This window comes from Dasypus novemcinctus, chromosome 23, assembly GCF_030445035.2.
Source record: "Dasypus novemcinctus isolate mDasNov1 chromosome 23, mDasNov1.1.hap2, whole genome shotgun sequence".
NCBI lineage: Eukaryota > Metazoa > Chordata > Mammalia > Cingulata > Dasypodidae > Dasypus > Dasypus novemcinctus.
Window position 1 is genome coordinate 13,819,195 of NC_080695.1, and position 19,290 is coordinate 13,838,484.

The 19,290-nt window shown below is 42.6% G+C and overlaps 1 protein-coding gene across 7 annotated transcripts in view; it reads right to left on the reverse strand.

Annotated features, from left to right (window-relative positions):
- Positions 1-19,290, reverse strand: part of SMURF1 (SMAD specific E3 ubiquitin protein ligase 1) — a 109,735-nt gene that overhangs the window by 11,218 nt on the left and 79,227 nt on the right. For 2 of the 7 annotated variants that reach the window (XM_058285806.2, XM_058285807.2), the window contains exons 2-13: positions 16,643-16,681; positions 15,366-15,474; positions 14,059-14,192; positions 13,849-13,914; positions 12,529-12,604; positions 10,642-10,883; positions 9,915-9,999; positions 9,197-9,274; positions 8,196-8,342; positions 6,993-7,191; positions 5,091-5,194; positions 2,968-3,000 (exon numbers count right to left, since the gene is read on the reverse strand). In XM_058285806.2, coding sequence (XP_058141789.1) covers positions 2,968-3,000; positions 5,091-5,194; positions 6,993-7,191; positions 8,196-8,342; positions 9,197-9,274; positions 9,915-9,999; positions 10,642-10,883; positions 12,529-12,604; positions 13,849-13,914; positions 14,059-14,192; positions 15,366-15,474; positions 16,643-16,681 — 1,312 coding nt within the window. The remainder of the gene's footprint in view (positions 1-2,967; positions 3,001-5,090; positions 5,195-6,992; positions 7,192-8,195; positions 8,343-9,196; positions 9,275-9,914; positions 10,000-10,641; positions 10,884-12,528; positions 12,605-13,848; positions 13,915-14,058; positions 14,193-15,365; positions 15,475-16,642; positions 16,682-19,290) is intronic. The other 5 variants (XM_058285809.2, XM_058285808.2, XM_058285812.2 and 2 more) reach the window with 3 other exon arrangements.

The window sequence follows — 19,290 nt, forward strand, 5'->3', positions numbered from 1 at the left end:
ATTTTTTGTTTTCGAGAAAGGGGATTGATTCCTCTGCCCGAGAAGACCCAGACAGCACACAGTCCAGTAGGAAGCTGTGAGGCAACCTGGCTGAGAGAGTGTAACTGGACACGTGATCATGCAAGCCTGCTCACAAAGTAAAAGCTCGCCTCTCATAGTATCAGAAATACTTTTTCTGGTCTCAGAAATGGAATAAGCACCAATTTCATCGTCTAAAGTTAATGGTACCAACTCAAAGACATCCGATTATTATTACTTACCACAAAATGAGCAAAACCCCAACCACAAATCTGCAGCCAAGAAAGAGCTGCGGAGGGCTAGAATTAGTATCATCTTAAAAGTACAGTGTTCTCGCAGCTTACTCGTTGCTTTCTTATGCCTCGGTTAAAGTTTTCAATACTTTGCAAAGCTCAAAATCTCAGGTGATGTTAATGATATAGTACTAACTGATAAAAGTACAATAAAAATCAGTGCACCCTGTAAGGAGAGCCGCCCAGCGCGAAAGAAAGTTCACCCTGCCCAGGAGTGGCGCGAGTGGCGCCACACACACAGAGAACTGACACAGATTCCCAGTGCTGCTGACAAGAATAGAAGTGGACACAGAAGAACACACAGCGAATGGACAGAGAGAACAGACAACTGGGACGGGGGGGGGGGGAGGTTGGGGGGAAAGGGGAGAGAAATAAATCTTAAAAAAAAAAATCAGTGGGTTCCCAATTGCATTTTACAAGTTGTCCATCTGTACATGTATACATATGTAAAACATCGAAAATTATATAGCACATAGGAAAAAACTGGAAGGATTCACACTAAAATGTCAACAGCAGTTAACCTGGGAATTAGAAAACTAGGTCATTTTTATTTTTTCTTTTGCTTTCTAGTTTTCAAAAATTTCTACAGTAAAAATATTATTAACATATTAAATACGGAGAAAACATTTCAACTTTGAGGTAGGTAGGGAAGGGAGTTTAAGATGAATTTTGTCCTTCACAATTTGTCTTGTTGAATTTTTTTTTTAACCATAAACATTTATCACTTTTATAGTTTAAAAAACTAGTTTAAAACTTAAAAACATTAATTCTAAGAATTTTTAAATCTGGATGGAGTATATAAGTAAGAGTTATATTTCTGAATTCCTTTATGTTTGAAGCATTTCATTATAAAAACTGATAGTCAAAAAAAAAAAAAGCAAAAACCCTAAATCAAAACAACCAAACCAAAGAAGCACTCAAAATAGTAACTGTATGATTCAATTACTCTGGCTAGGTTGTGATAAGCCAGGTATAGTGGGGAATTGTACACAACCATTTGTTGCAGCCCTACAAATAGCCTTTTATTCTTCTCAAAAATCCTTTCACATGGATACATCTCATTGAGAGAGCCGGCCCAAATTTTATTCTGGAATTTCTTACTCCTTCAAACAGAAAAAAACAAAACCAACATGGAATTGAGACAGAATAGAGAAGAAATAAGCACAAATGGTAAATAACAAATTTGCCCAGGAACATTCTTTTTTTTTTTAAGGTTTTTAAAAAAATTTATTTCTCTCCCCTTCCCCCCTCTCCAGTTGTTTGCTCTATGTGTCCATTCGCTGTGTGTTCTTCTGTGACCGCTTCTATCCTTATCAGCGGCACCGAGAATCTGTGTTTCTTTTTGTTGTGTCATCTTGTTGTGTCAGCTCTCCGTGTGTGCGGCACCATTCCTGGGCAGGCTGCATTTTCTTTCGTGCTGGGCAGCTCTCCTTACAGGGTGCACTCCTTGTGCGTGGGGCTCCTCTACGCTGGGGACACCCCTGCGTGGCGTGGCACTCCTTGTGCGCATCAGCACTGCGCATGGGCCAGCTCCACACGGGTCAAGGAGGCCCGGGGTTTGAACCACAGACCTCCCACGTGGTAGGCGGACGCCCTATCCATTGGGCCAAGTCCACTTCCTAGGAATATTCTAAGACTATACAAAATATGATCAGGCCAGATCAAAGTTGTGTACCAAACTCAGAAGAACTGAGGAAATGCTAAAAAGGATGGGATTCCAAATCTCATAAAACCTCTGAAATAAAAATGCAGAATTGCTCAATTGAAGTTCTTTGTTTCATCCCCAAGTTTGGAATTTGGAGTGAGAAGAATAATTTTCAAAAAAAGCCAAGGACCTGTAACTGTCTACACAGGAAGTGATTAAAGTACAAACATTCTTTGTTTGTTTTTACTGTTTTTTAGGAGGTACTGGGGATTAAACCCAGGACGTCGTACATGGAAAGCAGATTCTCAACCACTTGAGCTACATACATTCCCCCAAAGAAACATTCTGATGAAGCCCATGATCAAGGTAAAGAGGCATATCAGGAATGTTCTGCAAGTGATAAGGGAAGAGTTAACTGACTACACAGAGAAAAGTGAGGATCGGTATGGCTTTAGGGCCAAATACTGGGAAAAGTAGTGTAAAAACGACCCCATAGAGCAGATAATTAACCCCCCCACACACAATGTCATCCATGTATAATTTAAATCTCTACAATTCTCTGAGATAGGAAGGATCCCCATTTATAGATGAGAATGGCTTAGAGATTAAAGTAACAATCCAAGATCAAACTTGACATGGTGGAACAAAAAATTCAAAGCTCTTTCCAATATAGCATCATGTTAATCAAAAGAACTCATCTCCATGTTAAAAATTTGGTTATTGTAGAAAATGCAAAAGGTCTATTACTCCTACCAAACCAAACAGAGCTATTCACGTGCACATGTCTTGGAATATATAGTATCAACCATGCAAAAGAAAAATGGTAAATTGAAACAGCTTGAGAGACTGAACTCTTGAGTCATTTTGAGCCTACAAAAGCAAAAGCATAGCAGAGAAAATGGAAATATTTTTATTTGAATTGTCTGGACAAATATGAACAATCAAGAAAGAAGATTCTCACCTGAAAAAGAGGGACAGCCTAAGCCTTTTGTCAGGGAATGTTTTTCTTACCTTGTTTTATCTGCCTTTATTGCTTCCTTAAGCCTAAAAGGAAGGGGATATGGTGTCAAGGGCAGTGTGGAGGGCAGGTTTGTTTTAAGAAGGGAGTTGTTACTCGCCTGTGTGTGGATGGCTCAAGAGAGAGGAACACTTTGCTGAAACAAGATCGACATGAAATAAAGCAGAAGAAAGAGGGCCTGGGACGCACAGTGCAAGGGGAGGACGGCGCCCTCATCTACACCCGGGGCCACGCAGGGTAGGGCAGGGAAGGCTGACTGCACGGGCAAAGATCCTGGTAGGCTGCACCTTTGGTGTGGACAGGGAATTCTCTTCTGATTGCTTCTTTTTCCTGATAGCAAGCAACATCAGCAATGAAGAGTGAGGAGGGGAGGAAGAGTGAGGATGGAGATCTGAGGAACGAGAAGGTGTGACATAGTTACCTTGGAGAGCAGGATGTTAGCTGACCAGAGAACTGGAACACCACAGCAGGGGCTGTGAGATCCTGTGAGGTCTGTGGCCACCAAAGGACAGAAGAGAAGGGCCAGCAGCAGGGGGACTGGCCCTTCTCTTTCTCCAGACACATTTGGCTGTTCAGGTGAGACTTGGACAGCCCGATGGGGTGTTTCCAGGCAAGTACAACAAATGGAAAGAGGAGCAAGGGGTTGAGAGTAGATGCAAGGGATAGTAATGTTGGATTCTGGATAAGGAGGAAGTGAGGACTTGAGGGGGTGACAGACAGAAAAAAAAGGTGATGTGATCTATATCCAAAGATGTATAAAGATGGATTGGTGGTCCTGGAGGGGGTCAAATAACCTTTGGTGAGGAAGTGAGTTGTCAAATCAGACCGGCCTCAGAACATTTTCCAGTGACACTAGATGCTGGAAGATAGAGTACAGCAACAACTTCAGAGCTCTTAATTATTATTTTCTTCCAGGAATTCTATAAATAGCCAAACCACCAAAGTGTTAAAAAGCCATTAAAAGACTCAAGATTGAGGAAAATACACTTCCTACATGCCCTTTTTAAGAAAGCTACTTGAAGATATACTCCAGTAACACAAGGGAGTAAGTTAAGAAAGAGGAAGGTATGGGATCCACAAAACAATGGAGCTAAGTCAGGAAAGCATGAAGAGAGGCCTCAGGATGAGAGCTGGGTAGAAGGCCTGGAGAGCTCTCAGTCAGCCTGGGCAGAGGTCTCCAAGAAGGAGATATGGTGAGGAGGTGGCCCGAGGCAAATGTCAAAAGATGCAACATATAATGTGATCTTTGAGAACGCTGAAGTTTAAGAGGTGTTATAAAGACATAAAGATAAAGATGGAGGCAGGAATGCTGCAGGGGAAATTAAGAGTATTCATTTCCTTTTCTTATGAAACAAATAATGTCTCTAGTTGATGAACCAAAAAATAAAAGTAAAAGCACATTACTTAACATTACAAAGACAACAAAGCTGGGGGCAGGGGGAGAGTATTACAGGAAATCCTCACTGCCACCATTATCCAGTCTAACTGTGACTACGACCATATGCACTGAATCAGTAGCTAACACCTGAACTTGATCAATTGAAGGATTATAGAGACAACTATCAGAAGAAACAGCTAAAAGAGTAACAAAGCAATTGTCTCAAGGGTGATAAGAAGTAGACAGGAAGTAGTAGCTTTTATTCTATTTTTTCCAATCATGTGCATGAGTTATTTTGATCAAAATTTCAAAATTTTATTTTAAAAAATTCCTTTGACATAAATGTATTTGGGGAGGGGGGAAATAAATAAAATTAAATTTAAAAATAATAAAATAAATGTATTTTACATGCCTCATTTTCCCTGAAAGTCCTCTAAGGAGAAAAGCAAGGCCTCCCATTAATTTTACTTAATTTTAGTAGCAGGTCCTTGATGTTTCAGGTTCAGACTTGCTGGAGGAAGAAGGCAGTGAGTTTAAAAGCTTAGTTCGAGCTTTCCCAGAGGTAACTTAATGGTGGCAATCACCTATGCTCTGCGTGGTCAGAGCCAGAGGCGAGCGGATGTGCGCTCCGAGGACACTGACTCCAAGGACACCCGCTGAACGGAGCACACTGGCCTGCCTGCACCCTCAATGACAGGCCCTTAAAAGAAGATAGGGTGACTCTCTGACTCATCTTACCTTGCCACGCCACCATAATCTAAACCTTCTTCTCCACGGAATTTCACCATTAGTCGTTTTTTCAAGTCCTTTGGTCGCATCTTCATTATCTGGCGATAAGACTCCTATACACCAAAATGACAGTTTCAGAGAGAAGAACTCTTGTTATTCTTTTTTTTTTTTTAAGATTTATTTATTTTATTTAATTTCCCCCCCTCCCCTGGTTGTCTGTTCTTGGTGTCTATTTGCTGCGTCTTGTTTCTTTGTCCGCTTCTGTTGTCGTCAGCAGCACCCGCTTCTGTTGTCGTCAGCGGCTCGGGAAGTGTGGGCGGCGCCATTCCTGGGCAGGCTGCTCTTTCTTTTCACGCTGGGCGGCTTTTCCTCACGGGCGCACTCCTTGCGCGTGGGGCTCCCCCACGGGGGGACACCCTTGCGTGGCACGGCACTCCTTGCGCGCATCAGCACTGCGCATGGCCAGCTCCACACGGGTCAAGGAGGCCCGGGGTTTGAACCGCGGACCTCCCATATGGTAGACGGACGCCCTAACCACTGGGCCAAAGTCCGTTTCCCTCTTGTTATTCTTAAGATTATAAAAAGATGAAAGGTTATGGATTATGGAGCACAATTGAAAATAAGCATTTGTTCAAATCCGAGTTTTATTCAGCTCCTATTCAGAATGTTGGTTTAGCACCCAGCACACTGCAGCTTCTCTTTTCTTCCACTTTCTCTCTCAGAAACCATAAAATAAGCTCAATGCTGTGGGATACTATTGAGAGGAAAAACCTATATTTGTTTTCAGTTCAATCACGAGCAACACAAGGACAAAATATCCCTCACTAGAGTTGGTTTTCTCTGCATACCTTAATTTCAATGCACCTCATAATCAATTTATATATTTTAAACAAAGTGAAGGTATCATTAAACTGTCTGGATATTGTAAGAATTCTGAGCCTGTTTTTATATCTGAAGTAAAAAAATAACGCAGGATTCCCACTGAGGAGAAAAGCAAAAGAGGGCACAGAGCACAGAGCAGCACATCCCGAGGCTACACAGCCCGTGGCCAGCCTGGTACCCCCTCAGGTTCAGCTAAATGTTGTTAGATCTTTTGGTGATAAGGCCCTTCAGCTTTTCATGCGTCAAATTTAATGTAGCTCAAACTCTACCACCCCAAATGGGAAAGAGGATATTGCATGGACCTTATCTGGCAGCAAAATGTCAGCAGCTCTGCTCTCTTCCTTCCCCCGGCAAGTGCCCAGGGGCCAGTTGGCTGCTTTGAGGGATTCCCTCACCCAGCACATCGGCTGAATCTATGTCTACTTCTTCCTCTATCTCATTCTGTATTTTCTGCCAAGGTCTCTACAAAGGACCACCCTTCCTGTTAGGGACCCTGCGGGGAAGCTGTATGAGGGACAGGGCCCTTCTCAGGAACCGTCTCCTCTCCCTGTTTACAGAGAAGACGACAGGGTGGTCACTAAGCCTCTGGCGGAAGGAAGTGCCACTGGTAACAGCAGAAGAAATGGCTGACTCTCAGGAAAATGTGCAGACTGCAGGATAACGCAGATAGGGGGAATTACGGCACTAGTGTATTACTCTTTTCTGTACAGACCTGTAAGTTTTTGCCTCAAAAGGTAACTAGTGTTTAAACTTCTACCCTTGGAGGAACACAGTTCCTCTCTCTCCAGAGGCTTTGCCCTTGATAAACTCCTGCATTTCACTCCCTAATAAAGCTGAGACCTGCAACACCAAGTGGGGAGAACTGCTCACGGAAAGGCAAACCTGGCTCTGGAGCACTCCGCTGAAAGCAGCTCCCTCTAAAACAGAGGGGATCACAGAGGGTGAGCCCTTTGACGGAACCACCTTGTTTGTTCATTAGCAGGAAAAGAAGAGCCCATGCGTTACTGTTAGTTGCCCTGAATTCTGTACCTCAAATATTTCTTCTCTGGAAACTTCGATGCGGCAATGACCAGCCTGGGGTTGCTGAAGTGAGAGTTCATGTCTGAGGACTTTGAGTTTCTGGACCAGATCTCGCTCATATCTCTGGGCAGGCAGCTCCTCCTCCTCCACAGAGCCTTCGCTGGGCAGGGGCAGCGGCTGGCTGGGCTCCTTTAGTTGGCACTGGTGGCTGCGGAACACCAGAAGCATTAGCTGCCCCCAAAGCAACGGCTCTGGAGGCTGCGAGCAGTGCCCCTCACATAGAAGGAACTGTCTACGGGTTAGTATGCTGGGTTTCACGCAGGAAGCCTAACTATGTACCCAGATATGGAAAAATTGCTGGTGGCCAAACATCTACTTAATGCGTGCATTCTTAGTACGAGAGATAAAAATCGGACCTGCTACCATTTACCGTGGGTCTGGTATGATCCTGTGTGGTGCCTGATGTGATATTAGATGCACTTGAGCAGTTAAGAGTTACATGGCAAGGACACAAACAATTTTAAAAGGAGGTAAAAGTGGATGTGTGTGTGTGAACAAACAACTTTAAATGAAAGCTAAATGTAATCAGTCTTCATTTGCAAAATGAAAGAGATTTTTTCATCTGCTCATTAAAAGTAAAATTCCAGTAAAATAAAAGGACACGGAGTGGTATGTGTCTTGCTTCATGTCAGCTGACAATGAGAAGAGCTAGGTGTGTATTTTCTTCTGCAAATACAACAAACTTGGAACAATGACTGTGGCATCTAAACTAATTCCCAGCTCAGAGTTATCCAGGAATGACGGGCCCAAGAAACGGCCCCAGCCAGGGACACAGCCGACTGTAAGGGAGGGCTGAATGGGAAGTACGGAAGAACCTGTGGGCACGCCTCCTTACAGAGAGCACCAGCAGGGTGACACACCGCACTTAGGGGCTGCGGGCAGAAGCTTTATTAAGGACACCACCTAAAACTGTCTTCTGAGTGAATTTTGTTTAGGCTGCAACTAAGAAAAAGGTGGCAAACACAGATGGCTTCAGTACTCTTTACAGGTACTTTAGGAGTTTGAAAGATACAACTATCTACCAAGCATCTGTCATACTTTGCTTCTGCTTCTGCTCCACTAACAATGCAGTAGATAAATTAAGGAAACTATTAAGTATAGAACATCATATTGCAAATGTAAGAGGTCAACAGAGGTGAAAAAAAGTCTTACTTCATGATGTGGTGTAATCTTGGGTCTGTAAACTGGGTTGTTCGGTTATTATGATCTACAAAATATATTCTCCCCGAAACTGTACTTCTGACTTCCCAGCCTGGTGGCAGTGGTCCAAGTTCATCACAGTTCACACTGTTCAGGTCTCTACCAAAATGAAGACACAGAGCGGTTTGTCCATCCGAGCCTGGAGGGGCAGGGCCCACATGCCCACCGGAGGAGCCACGGAGGCCCTGAACGAGGTGCCTCGGCTCCTCCTGCGGCTTACACCAACCCCCTCCCTCCCCCCCCCCCCCCCCAGTCCAAGCCACTATGCTGTAGGCAACAGCAAAGTCCGACAGGCAAAAATGGGCCTTTCCGAGCTTATAACCAGGATGGGGGCACAATCTACCCAGGGAATACCATTTTGTACGTGGTAGGAAGTATCTGAATGCTGGCAGAAAACTATCTTAATTTACAAGATAAATTAAATACTCAAGGTCAGAAAAGTTTCTCAGTTGAAAAGCTCCCAGAAGGCACCCAAGATTTTAAAGCTGAAGGGGGTACATGCATTCAAAAATGCACAAACGTTTGTATCAGAAAGAAGGCATTCTCGCTGCAGAGTCCAGCAAGTGTTTCTAGTTCTAGCCTCCTGATAACTCTTTGGCCCGCTCAGCAGTCACAGGGGAGCAAGCATTACTGCCCAGGACGCCCTTCCATGTGGCACGAAGGCGGGCACTGCCTACAGTGGGCACTGCAGAGACCCCTCAGGCACTTGCAGGTAACATTTCCATTCGAAGTATAGAAACAGAATGGCAAGTTCAACATAAATTTGGAAAATGAAAGACAGAAAGCTTAAACTCAGAAGAAACAAAGTACGAATAAAGGAAATGAGCATTACTAAAAATGTTATTGGTAGTAATGCTCTTCTTAAAAAGAAAAATAAAGGAAAGCAAAGCAAAGAAAAAAAGAAACTTAATTCTTAATTCCATTACGGGGTGGGGTGGGAGGGTCTCTCTGACCTGGGCTCGGAGGTATGGCCTTGTAGAAGGAATTCGTATAGAAAAGCTTCATCTCCCCCAGGAATGGTCCCCAAGGGACTGAGGCAAGAGGGACAGTAAAGTAGAAGAGAGAAAGGGTAATAGAGTCTTTATATTTTCTTTTAACTTTTTATTATGGAAAATTTTAAGCATATTAAAAAGTAGAGAGAACATAATGAATTCCAGGTACCCAAATTCAACAATTATCAACTTCTGGTCAATCCTAATTCAAATATACCCCTATTTGCTCTCCCCATCCCACCCCACCCCAGCCTAATTTATATGAAGCAAATCCCAAGCATCACACCATTTCCGTCAGGATTTTTAGTGTAAAATGAGAACAACACATCTTCGAGGGTTCACTGGCTTTTCAAATAAGAACAACTTTCTAAAGTACATCTTATTTCATCCAGGAGTAAAGGTCTTTTTCCGTTAAATGGTTTGATTTCACTATGTTCGATCACTTTATACATGACCCACCGTATTTCAGCAGCTGCTCGTTTTCACCAGGTTGAGGCTGGTGGGGGTAGCAGAGCTACGCGTGGGAGACACACAGAGCAGACCCAGGTGACAGTCCTCAGGCGCTGCCACTCGTCAAAGTTTACATTTCCACACCACACAGGCCCCAGCATCCACGACTGGGAGCTCCAGGCCACGGCTAGAAAAGCGGCTTGGATAGGGCCCAATCTGGAAAGCCTACCTGGGTATCCTGGGGTCATGCCACGTGCTAACTCCAGTCTGTGTGTGCAAGAAGTAAACTTGCCCCTGAACTGTCGTTCTTTGCTCTGCACAAAAAATTGGGGAATACAATTAGTTTAATCCAATTCAAAGAAGGGTTTTCAACCCATCTGCTATATCTGCTAGCTACCTTCACGATTCTAAGCTTCTTTAAGGTCACAGAAAAAGGAATCTGAGAGGGCAGTGAGTGCCCTCTGCCTGACCTCATGTCACAGGCCTCCATACCAATATCGGGGCTTCTCTTCCTCTCCCCTGAACGCCTGTGAGACACCGCTCTGGGTGGGCGAGGCTGCCTCCCGCCTGGCCCGCCTCAGAGCCGCGCTGCCTGCTATTACTTCTGGCATTGTCTGCCACATCTAGATGTTCCTGCTGCACGGTGTCCTCTCTGTGGCTGTCAAATGACGGCTTCTTTTCACTCGGGCCTGCGCTGTCTTTTCCACACTCAAATCGCAGCTGAGATGCAGCTGAGGCATCATCTTGCCTTCTTTGCTATTAATTTATGTGAGATCTTCGCAAAGTATCTAAACTGGGAGGGTGGCGCCACTGCGGACAATTCAGGATTGGCAAGATTTACTGCCACCTTTCTCTAGCCACTTGCCTTTGCACTGACACAAACAGTGTAGGGCACAGCACACGGCGGCGGTCCCGGCATGCACAAGCCCCTGGAAACACTGCAGGTTGGCTCTCACCGTAGCCTTCGGGCAGCTCCGGAGACTGGTGGCCGTGTGGCCGGTTCTGGGGCGTCTGGAGCGAACCTCGGACCTCAGGATTTCGAAGGCGCTGTGCCTGAAGTCTCTGATCTTGGCTGGGGGACTCCACGAAGCGGCAGGTCCCGCCCCCCGCGGCGGCGCCCGTGCTGTCGGTGTAGGGCGCAGGCTCCTCCATGAAGCAGCTGAGCGGCCTTCCGGGCCCCGAGTCTTCATACACCGTTCTGCGGGGGCAGAGCAGAGCCCAGCGGGAACACGGTTCAAGGGTCACCACACCAGCATCTCAAACTCAAACACCATGCTGCCACAAGGCCTACTTTGCTTTCCTGTAACAGTTTAGACTATCGCAATGCTTAGCGACACAATATCCCTCTTGCCCCTTAAATATTCAGACAGGCTCTTTCAAGAGGAACAAGCAGCCCAAGGGAGCCATATTCAGAGTGTCACTGAGGCCACCTATAGGGTTTCATCCTATAGTAGCAGTGAGTGCAAAAAACCAACTGCATACTAGAAGGAGCTAGTGAAGTGAGTCTTCATGTTTCTTGATTTAAAATCAAATCCAAATACTCCATTTTTGCTGCCATTTTACTGTCATAGGACTACTGGCTACACAAAATACAGCTATAAACAAGTACTTTCAAAAAATCTTTTTTTAATGGAAAATTTTCAAATACATGCACAAAACATGAGGTGAGCACCATGATCTCCACGTCCCATCACCAAAGCTGCAGCAACGGGCACCTCGGGCCCAGGCCGCCAGTGCTTCCTCACTGCCGGATTATTTTGAAACCAATCCCAACATTTTATCATTTTACCCTTAAATATTTCAGTATGTGTTTCTAAAAGAGAAGGGCTTTTTCCACTATCATAACTAAAAAGTGTACATCACATTTTTATTATCCTCAAATACCAGCCAGTGTTCAAATTTCTGTGATTGATTGTCACATGTCAGGATCCAAAGATCTGCACGGGGCAGTGAAGAGCCACGACACTGAAGCCTCTTTTAATATTAATTTTATAGGCTTGCCTTCCCTCTTTTGTCTCTTTTCCTTCAAATATACCCTGGTTTTTCTGCCCTGCAGCGTCCCTTCTGGATATTGCTTGTTGCACTCCCTTGGGGCTGTGGGACACATTCTTCTGTCCCTGGGCCTGCTAGAAGTGGCAGTTAGACCTAGAGGGTCAAATGGATGCAGACTCCTTTTTTTTTTTTTTTTTTTTTGGCGAAACTATTTCAGAGAGGATGCTTTATACTTTCATCGAAAGGTTTTTGTTTAAGCAACTCTTAGCGATTATTGCCTAGATTGATTAATTCACTGGGGATTATAAAATCGTCATGCTCTAATTCTATCATCCCGTCTTCACTATTAGCTGGAAAACTACTCATCAATGATTTGGTGACCCTGAAGTACAGTTCCCACGAGAAAGGCATGGTAAATGCATGCCTGTTTCCTTTATTTAACAGTTTTCAGAATAAGAAGCTCCCTGGTATCTTCCAAAGGTGCCCAATGAGTGCTTTTTAATTGCTTTTAGTGTTCTGGAGGGCTTTCCCCTAAGTTTCACCATGAACTCATGAGTCTTTACTATGATTGACATCTTTCAAGCTATTGTGTTATAATTCGCACTGATGCTCAAACTCTCCCATCTTGGGCCAGTGGGAGCCTCTTCAAATTGGATCCTGAATTTTTTGGGCACAACCTCAAAGAGTCTTTTAACTTCCTTTATAAACAAGTAAACTGGATCATAGTTTTTCCTAAAGTCCTTCACTGGTCTAAAACTTTCAACACAATAAAGTAAGGGCTGGAAGATAATTCACATATGCTGAGAGTCTAAGGCAGCAGCAGCTCAGCAGCGTCACCAGATCATACGTACCCTTCATTGTCTAGCAGTCCTCTGCAGTCCACCACAGACCCGCCGGTGCCTATTCTGTCTCGTGTCTGTAAACTGACTGAAAAAGAATGCCTTGCATTAAAAGCCAGTACTTCTTTATACAATTATAATACAGTGAGCCATAACAAATTTATAGATTGTGTACAATATTTTTTTAAATGAGGCATATATATACACACACATACACACCCATCCATATAATATTTGTTTATAGTATGAAGCATTTTACTCCACTAGTTGAATACCACTACATACCCCTTGGAATATTCTCTGTAAAATGGGACAGAAAGAGACGCTGTGTTTCTCATGCTATTCAGAAAAATAACAGAACACAATATTCAATTTCTCTGCTACCTTATTTTTTAAGAAAATTTTGACTTGTGCTTAATATGAACATAGCACTGTCAGTATCTGCAAAATAGAGATGACACTAAATAAATATTCTCTATCCCTACTCTGAGTAACAAAGACACTTATAAAGTCTTTTTTTAATAATAACTGGATGATACAGTCATTCAATTTTTCACCCCTGGCACATCCCTCCACGAAAAAAAAAGAAAAGAAGATAACATCACAAAAAGAACAGCACTAGCAGGAACTTTTCCATTTGTGTGAGAGTCCACTTTTTTTAATCCACTGTACATGTATTTTGGGACAAGTCTAGGTAAGATAATACCTGAGAGATCTGGAGTCCTAAAGTTGCTCTGATGTGCTGCTGAGAGACTATGTTTCCTTTAATTCCTTACAGTGCATTTAGTTACCCTAAAATGCTCATGAAACTGGGGTGCACAATAGGCTGAGCTACACCACAGATAACTCACTTCTGACGGAACATCCCAGTCAACACTCTGTAACCTTAACACATTGTATTTTTTCCTTCTAAACAGTGCGATCCTTTGACTTTAGAACTCTAATTACATGGAATTCTTCTCAAATCATCGTTGCCTTTTACATATATAATGGGCCTTCCAGAAGAAGCTATTTCCCAACTCTGGCATGTGTGGCCACCAGTCTTGTCAGCTACACCTCGATGATAAAATGACGAATGAACACTGACGTGATGCTTGGAATTGCATTTAAAAGTAAAACCCTAAATGTGTCTGGACCTTAATCATTTTAACTCAACTTTAAATAACCGGATGAAGGGAATTAGATAAAACAATAAAAACCCCACGAGATGAAGCATTTTAGTACTGAAGAGATGGCCCCCGTATGTGGTTTGTCCTTCGAAGTATGTCATCGGTGGCATTGCCTGTTCAGTTCTGTAAAAGCATCTCTTTATACAGATGAGAAGGTTCTTACCCACTATTTGGCCACGAACTGCATCAGTATCTGAGGGATTTAGTTTGCATAGATCCAAACGCTGGTCTGCAAACAAACAATTCAAAACTTAACCCAGGGCAGTGTTAACTAGGGAGCAGGGCAGCAATTCTGCGCTCAGCACTCGGGGGAAGGATGCCTCATCAGCCTTCTTCAGCTGCATGAAGAGGCAGAAAAGCGTTTGGTTCTTACAGCCAGTGTCTTTCAACCTGCTGATGGCATTGGAGAGCAGCCGCACGCAGCCCAGGAAGCCGGCGCCCTGCTTCTTGTGAATTTTCTTGTGGTTCCACACGCTGATGGTTATAGAATCAGTTTTCCCCACGTATCTGAAAAAGAACAGACAACCCTCCTTTTGAATTTTATGTCCGAATTATGATACTTGCTTCAGATTTTATCTGAATACAATTTACTTTAGCTTTATCTTAATACAGAGGAATCCTTAGAAAATAACGTAGCCTCTGCACTCCTCGGGGAACAGGTGCACAATCAATACACGTCTACCAATTTCAGCAGGCTGGGAAAGGACTGCAACCAGTTATGTAAGGAGCAAATACAGGTAACTACACGAGAATAACAATCTCATAAAAGAGATTTACGATATTTTAATAGTCCCCTAGCACAGTGACATGATCTATAAATCCCTACCAATTAGGTTTAACATTGAATACTCATTTCAACAAAGGACTGTATATATAAGCCCACAGATCCATCCAGAGTGCACAGAAGGATCCAAAGAAATTAAACACCCACTTATTCTCAGTACAAATCAACTGCAGAAGGGAGCTTTCAGGATAAGAATTAACAACCACTTTCTAGGACTCTTAAGGTAGATAGCTCAGTATAACTGAAACGGAATCTCAGAAACGCACTATTAAAAATCCCACCCAAACATGGTATAGTTTGCATTAATAAATAAAACAAGAACCACTCAGTAATACTTTGATGAAAATTTCTTAGCAGGGATATGAAAACATGAGTGCATAAAAAACAGTGGCTTTTGAAGTGGCTTTTGTGAATGAATAAAAGAAATTGTCTGAAGGTCTGTGGGGTTATATACACCCAATCATGCAAAACTTTATTTTGTCTTACAAAAAATATTTGGTACAAGTAAAACAACACCAAAAGAAATATATAATCATGATACTGTATTTTCTTTGGTAAAAACTCTACAACTGAGTTTAGGGTTTTTCACTGGAAAACATTAGCATGTAGTGGACATGAACCCTCTGGCCTTCCTCCCTGCTAAAATGGCCAGGAGACGGAAAAGATGGGGGACCACCACCACAGAGGCAAAACCTAAAAATCGATGAAAATGGCAAATGCAAGGACTCTAAGTCTCTTTATGAATTCTGAAATTAGCAATAAGTATTCGTGTAGCCACCTACATCATTATCAACGAGCAGTTCCGATGCTGCTCTACCCCCTGAAATTCTTTTCTTGAAAGCTAGATCCCTGCTTTCCTGCCGCTCCCCAAATGGCTGACGGAATGTGCGACTCACAGATCATAGTGCTGGTTCCACTTTGGGTCCAACGTGTTTTTCACAGTGTCGGTTGAGTGGCACTGCCCGGACCCGTCAACGACAATCTTGGCAAAAGGGTCGGGAAGTCCTAGAGGAGAGGGGACAGCCACGCCTGGATGAGACTACCGCTCCATCACTGGCGGCACAGAGCACGGTCTCTCAGGCCAAGGAGAGATTCAAGGGCATCTGATTTGGTAAAGATTATACCTGTGTAATTTATTCTCTAAATTAAGGTTAGTTTGGGTCAGCAAATAAGCTATTTCTATTTTGTTTTTTAAAAAGGCAACCTAATATGACATTGCCCTCAGATTTTTGAGGCTGCGAAAAGAACATGAAACTATAAAAAGAGGCTTACATTCAAAATTCCCTTTCTGCTCCCTAAGTGGATCTAGTTAAATGTAGAAAAAGGTATCTGTAATTAATTATATATATACTTTCTGAAAAATCATGATACTCAGAAATCTTGTTTACTGATCTTTATTTTATTGATGGAAGCAAGTATCTGCCAAACCTTATATGGGGAAGTTCCTACATCCAAGAGTCTGAATTCGACAGCTTTGAGATCAGACATGTGGCCAGCCAGGTGTGCGCGTGTCATGAGGCAGCTCTGGATCTGAGCACAGCTCCAGAGCTGCCTAGCTCCTTGGATAAAGCCTTTGAGCCTGAGTTTCTTCACCTCTCAAATGGGAATGACACCACTTGTGAACTGAGCTGCGTTCCAGAAGGATTGGTAAGGGTGAGAAAGATTCAGTGCTGCAAGCACCTGCTTCGAGTAGGTAAATTGCTTAAGTTAAAAGGTAATTCTTTCCTTTAGAAAATGATTCTTCCTCTATATTTACTTCTACAATTCCTTACGCTGCGGGGCATTTAAAATATGATTTGACTTATAAAATTTGGTTAAAAAATTTACTCAAGCCGAGTTATTTTATAAAAAATGTCCCCATTTGTAGTTGAGTGGAGGAATACTTGATCTAGCAGAAAGCAATATACTGATGGGCAGAGAGGCAGAGAAGGGTGTGGGCTGAACAGAGAATAAGACAGAGCTTTTCTTGTATGATTTATAGGTTCTGAGCCTTTGAGGCAATGAGCCCCTCAGTTGTAGCCAACTGGGAAATGAAGTTCATCACACCATTATCTTATTCAGATAAGGGCAGGACTTTTAGAATATACAACCAGTGTTTTTTAAAAGTTTAACATTTCAGAAATATGTAAAGAATATTAATATTGTACGAAAGCAAAAATGGATGTTTACTTACTGAAGAAATCTTTCTTTGCAAGGTTCTTGGCACATAATACTAAAAAAAAAAAGACAAAAAACTAGGGTTAGCATTTATGAATACAATTTCCACCTTAACGAGTCTATATTTACAATGGGAAAAAAGTTTTTAATTATCTTTGTCAATGATTTGTCTTTCAAATTTAGTACCACATTAAACAAACAAAAATGACAACTAAAAAGTGTTTTCTTCTCAAATCACAGATTCACTAAAGCAAATTCAAAATGTTTTTGTTTAAACTTAAAATCTTCATTGAATACATACAGGTGGATTTATCAATATGCTCATGTCCTGCTCAGCATCACACTGAAAACCAATTCGAATAAAGACCTGGACGTTAACCTTTATAGCCATTGCTGACAATAACAAAAGGAACGTTGCATTTTTGGTATTTTGATAATTAATACAATTACCTAAATATAAACTTGCTATGATGGAGCAGAGAAAGCAAGGGGAGAGTGGTAGAAAATATGGGGCCAGCCTCTGGGTGTTGTGAAAAACAATGACAAACGTACATTCACAATTGAGCACAGTGGAGACATAAAGAGAAGGCAATAAACGCTATCACTGCACTAATGAGGTGGTTATCAACTACCGGCAGGACATTTTCTCAGCACACTGCTACACGCCGGAGGTCCTGAATCGAGGGAGAAGACATTAACTTATTTTCCCTTTTTGCACCGCTTCACAAATTCTGCCAATTTTTAAGAGTATGATGTTTTATTATGAATTTATAACTACACGATTTACAAAAATGTGTTCATAAGATACATTGTCTGCAAGCTTTTCACTTATGAGTGTATTTTTAAATAAAACCCCTTTATTGAGATAGTTCACCCTGCATACAACTCGCCCATTTAAGTACACAGTTCGGTGGTGTTTAGCATACCCACCGAGTTGTGCCGCCATCTCCACGAGCAAGGTTAGAACCTTCTCCTCACCCCCGAGAAACCCGGTACCCATCAGCAGTCACTCCCATTTCTCCCCACCCCACCTCCACCTCCACCCCCTGCCTAGGCAACCATTAATCTACCCTCTACTCGGGATTTACCTGTTTTGACATTTCATATAAATGGAATCATACGATATGTGGCCCTTTGTGCCTAGCTTCTTTCACTTAGTAATGTTTTTAAGACTCATTGATGTTTTAGCAGAAATCACTATTTCATTCCTTTTTATGGCTAAATAATGATGCATTGTATGGTGAGACCCCATTTGGTTTCTCCATCTTCTGTGGATGGAATGGACGCTTCAGTTGCTTCCATTTGAGCTTGTGTGAATAATGTTGCCATGAACTTTCGTGTACAAGTTTTTGGGACAGGTGTTTTCATTTCTCTTGGGTATACCTAGGGGTGAAATTACTGGTATTCATAAGGCAACTCTGTTTTTAATATTTTGAGGAACTGCCAGACTGTTTTCCAAAGTGGTTACACTGTTCCTACCAGCAGTGCTCAAGAGTTCCAATTTCTCCACATCCTGGCTGATCTAACAAAATTACCAATTGTCTGTCTTTTATTTTACCTATCTGAGTAAGTGTGAAAGGCACCTCACTGTGGTTTTTTGAGTTGCATTTCTCTGATGACAGTGATGTGGAACATTTTAGGTGCTTATTGGCTATTTGTATATCCTCTTTAGAGAATTGTCTTTTCAGATATTTTGCCTAATTTTTAATTGGATTATTTGTCTTTTTTTTAAGATTTTAAAAAAAAATTTCTCTCCCCTTCCCTGCCCCCTGCCCCACCCCACCCCCAGTTGTCTGCTCTCTGTGTCCATTCACTGTGTGTTCTTCTGTGTCTGCTTGTATTCTTGTCAATGGTATCGGGAATCTCTGTCTCTTTTTTGTTGCATCATCTTGCTGCGTCAGCTCTCCGTATGTGCGGCGCCACTCCCGGGCAGGCTGCACTTTTTTTGCACTGGGTGGCTCTCCTTATGAGGCGCATTCCTTGCATGTGGGGCTCCCCTACACGGGAGACACCCCTGCGTGGCACGGCACTCCTTGCATGCATTAGCACTGCGCGTGGGCCAGCTCGCCACATGGGTCAGGAGGCCCTGGGTTTGAACCCTGGACCTCCCATGTGGTAGGTGAACGCCCTATCCGTTGGGCCAAATTCGCTTCCCTATTTGTCTTTTTTATTATTGAGTTCCAAGAGTTCTTTATCTATTTTGGATTTAGGTGCCTTATTAGATATATGATTTCCAAATATTTTCTCCTATTGTGAGTTGTCTTTTTATTTCCCTGAAGGTGTCCTTTGAAACATTTACCTGTTTTCTTTCTTTGGTTGCTTGTGCTTTTGGCATCATACCTAAGAAGGCTATGCCTAACCCAAGGTTGTGAAGATTCACTCCTACATTATCTTCTGAGAGTTTTATAGTATTAGCTATTACCTTTATGTCTATGATCCATTGAGTTGATTTTTGTGTATGGGGTACATGCAGGTAGATATACAATTATACCAGTTGTACCAGCACCATTAAAGAGGCTATTCTTTTCCCATTGAACTGTCTTGGCACCTTGAGTCAAAAATCAATTGGCCAAGTTGTAGACTCTCAATTCTATTCTGTTGCTCTATGTCTATCCTTATGTTAATACCACTCTATCTTCATTACTTCAGCTTCGTAGTAGGTTG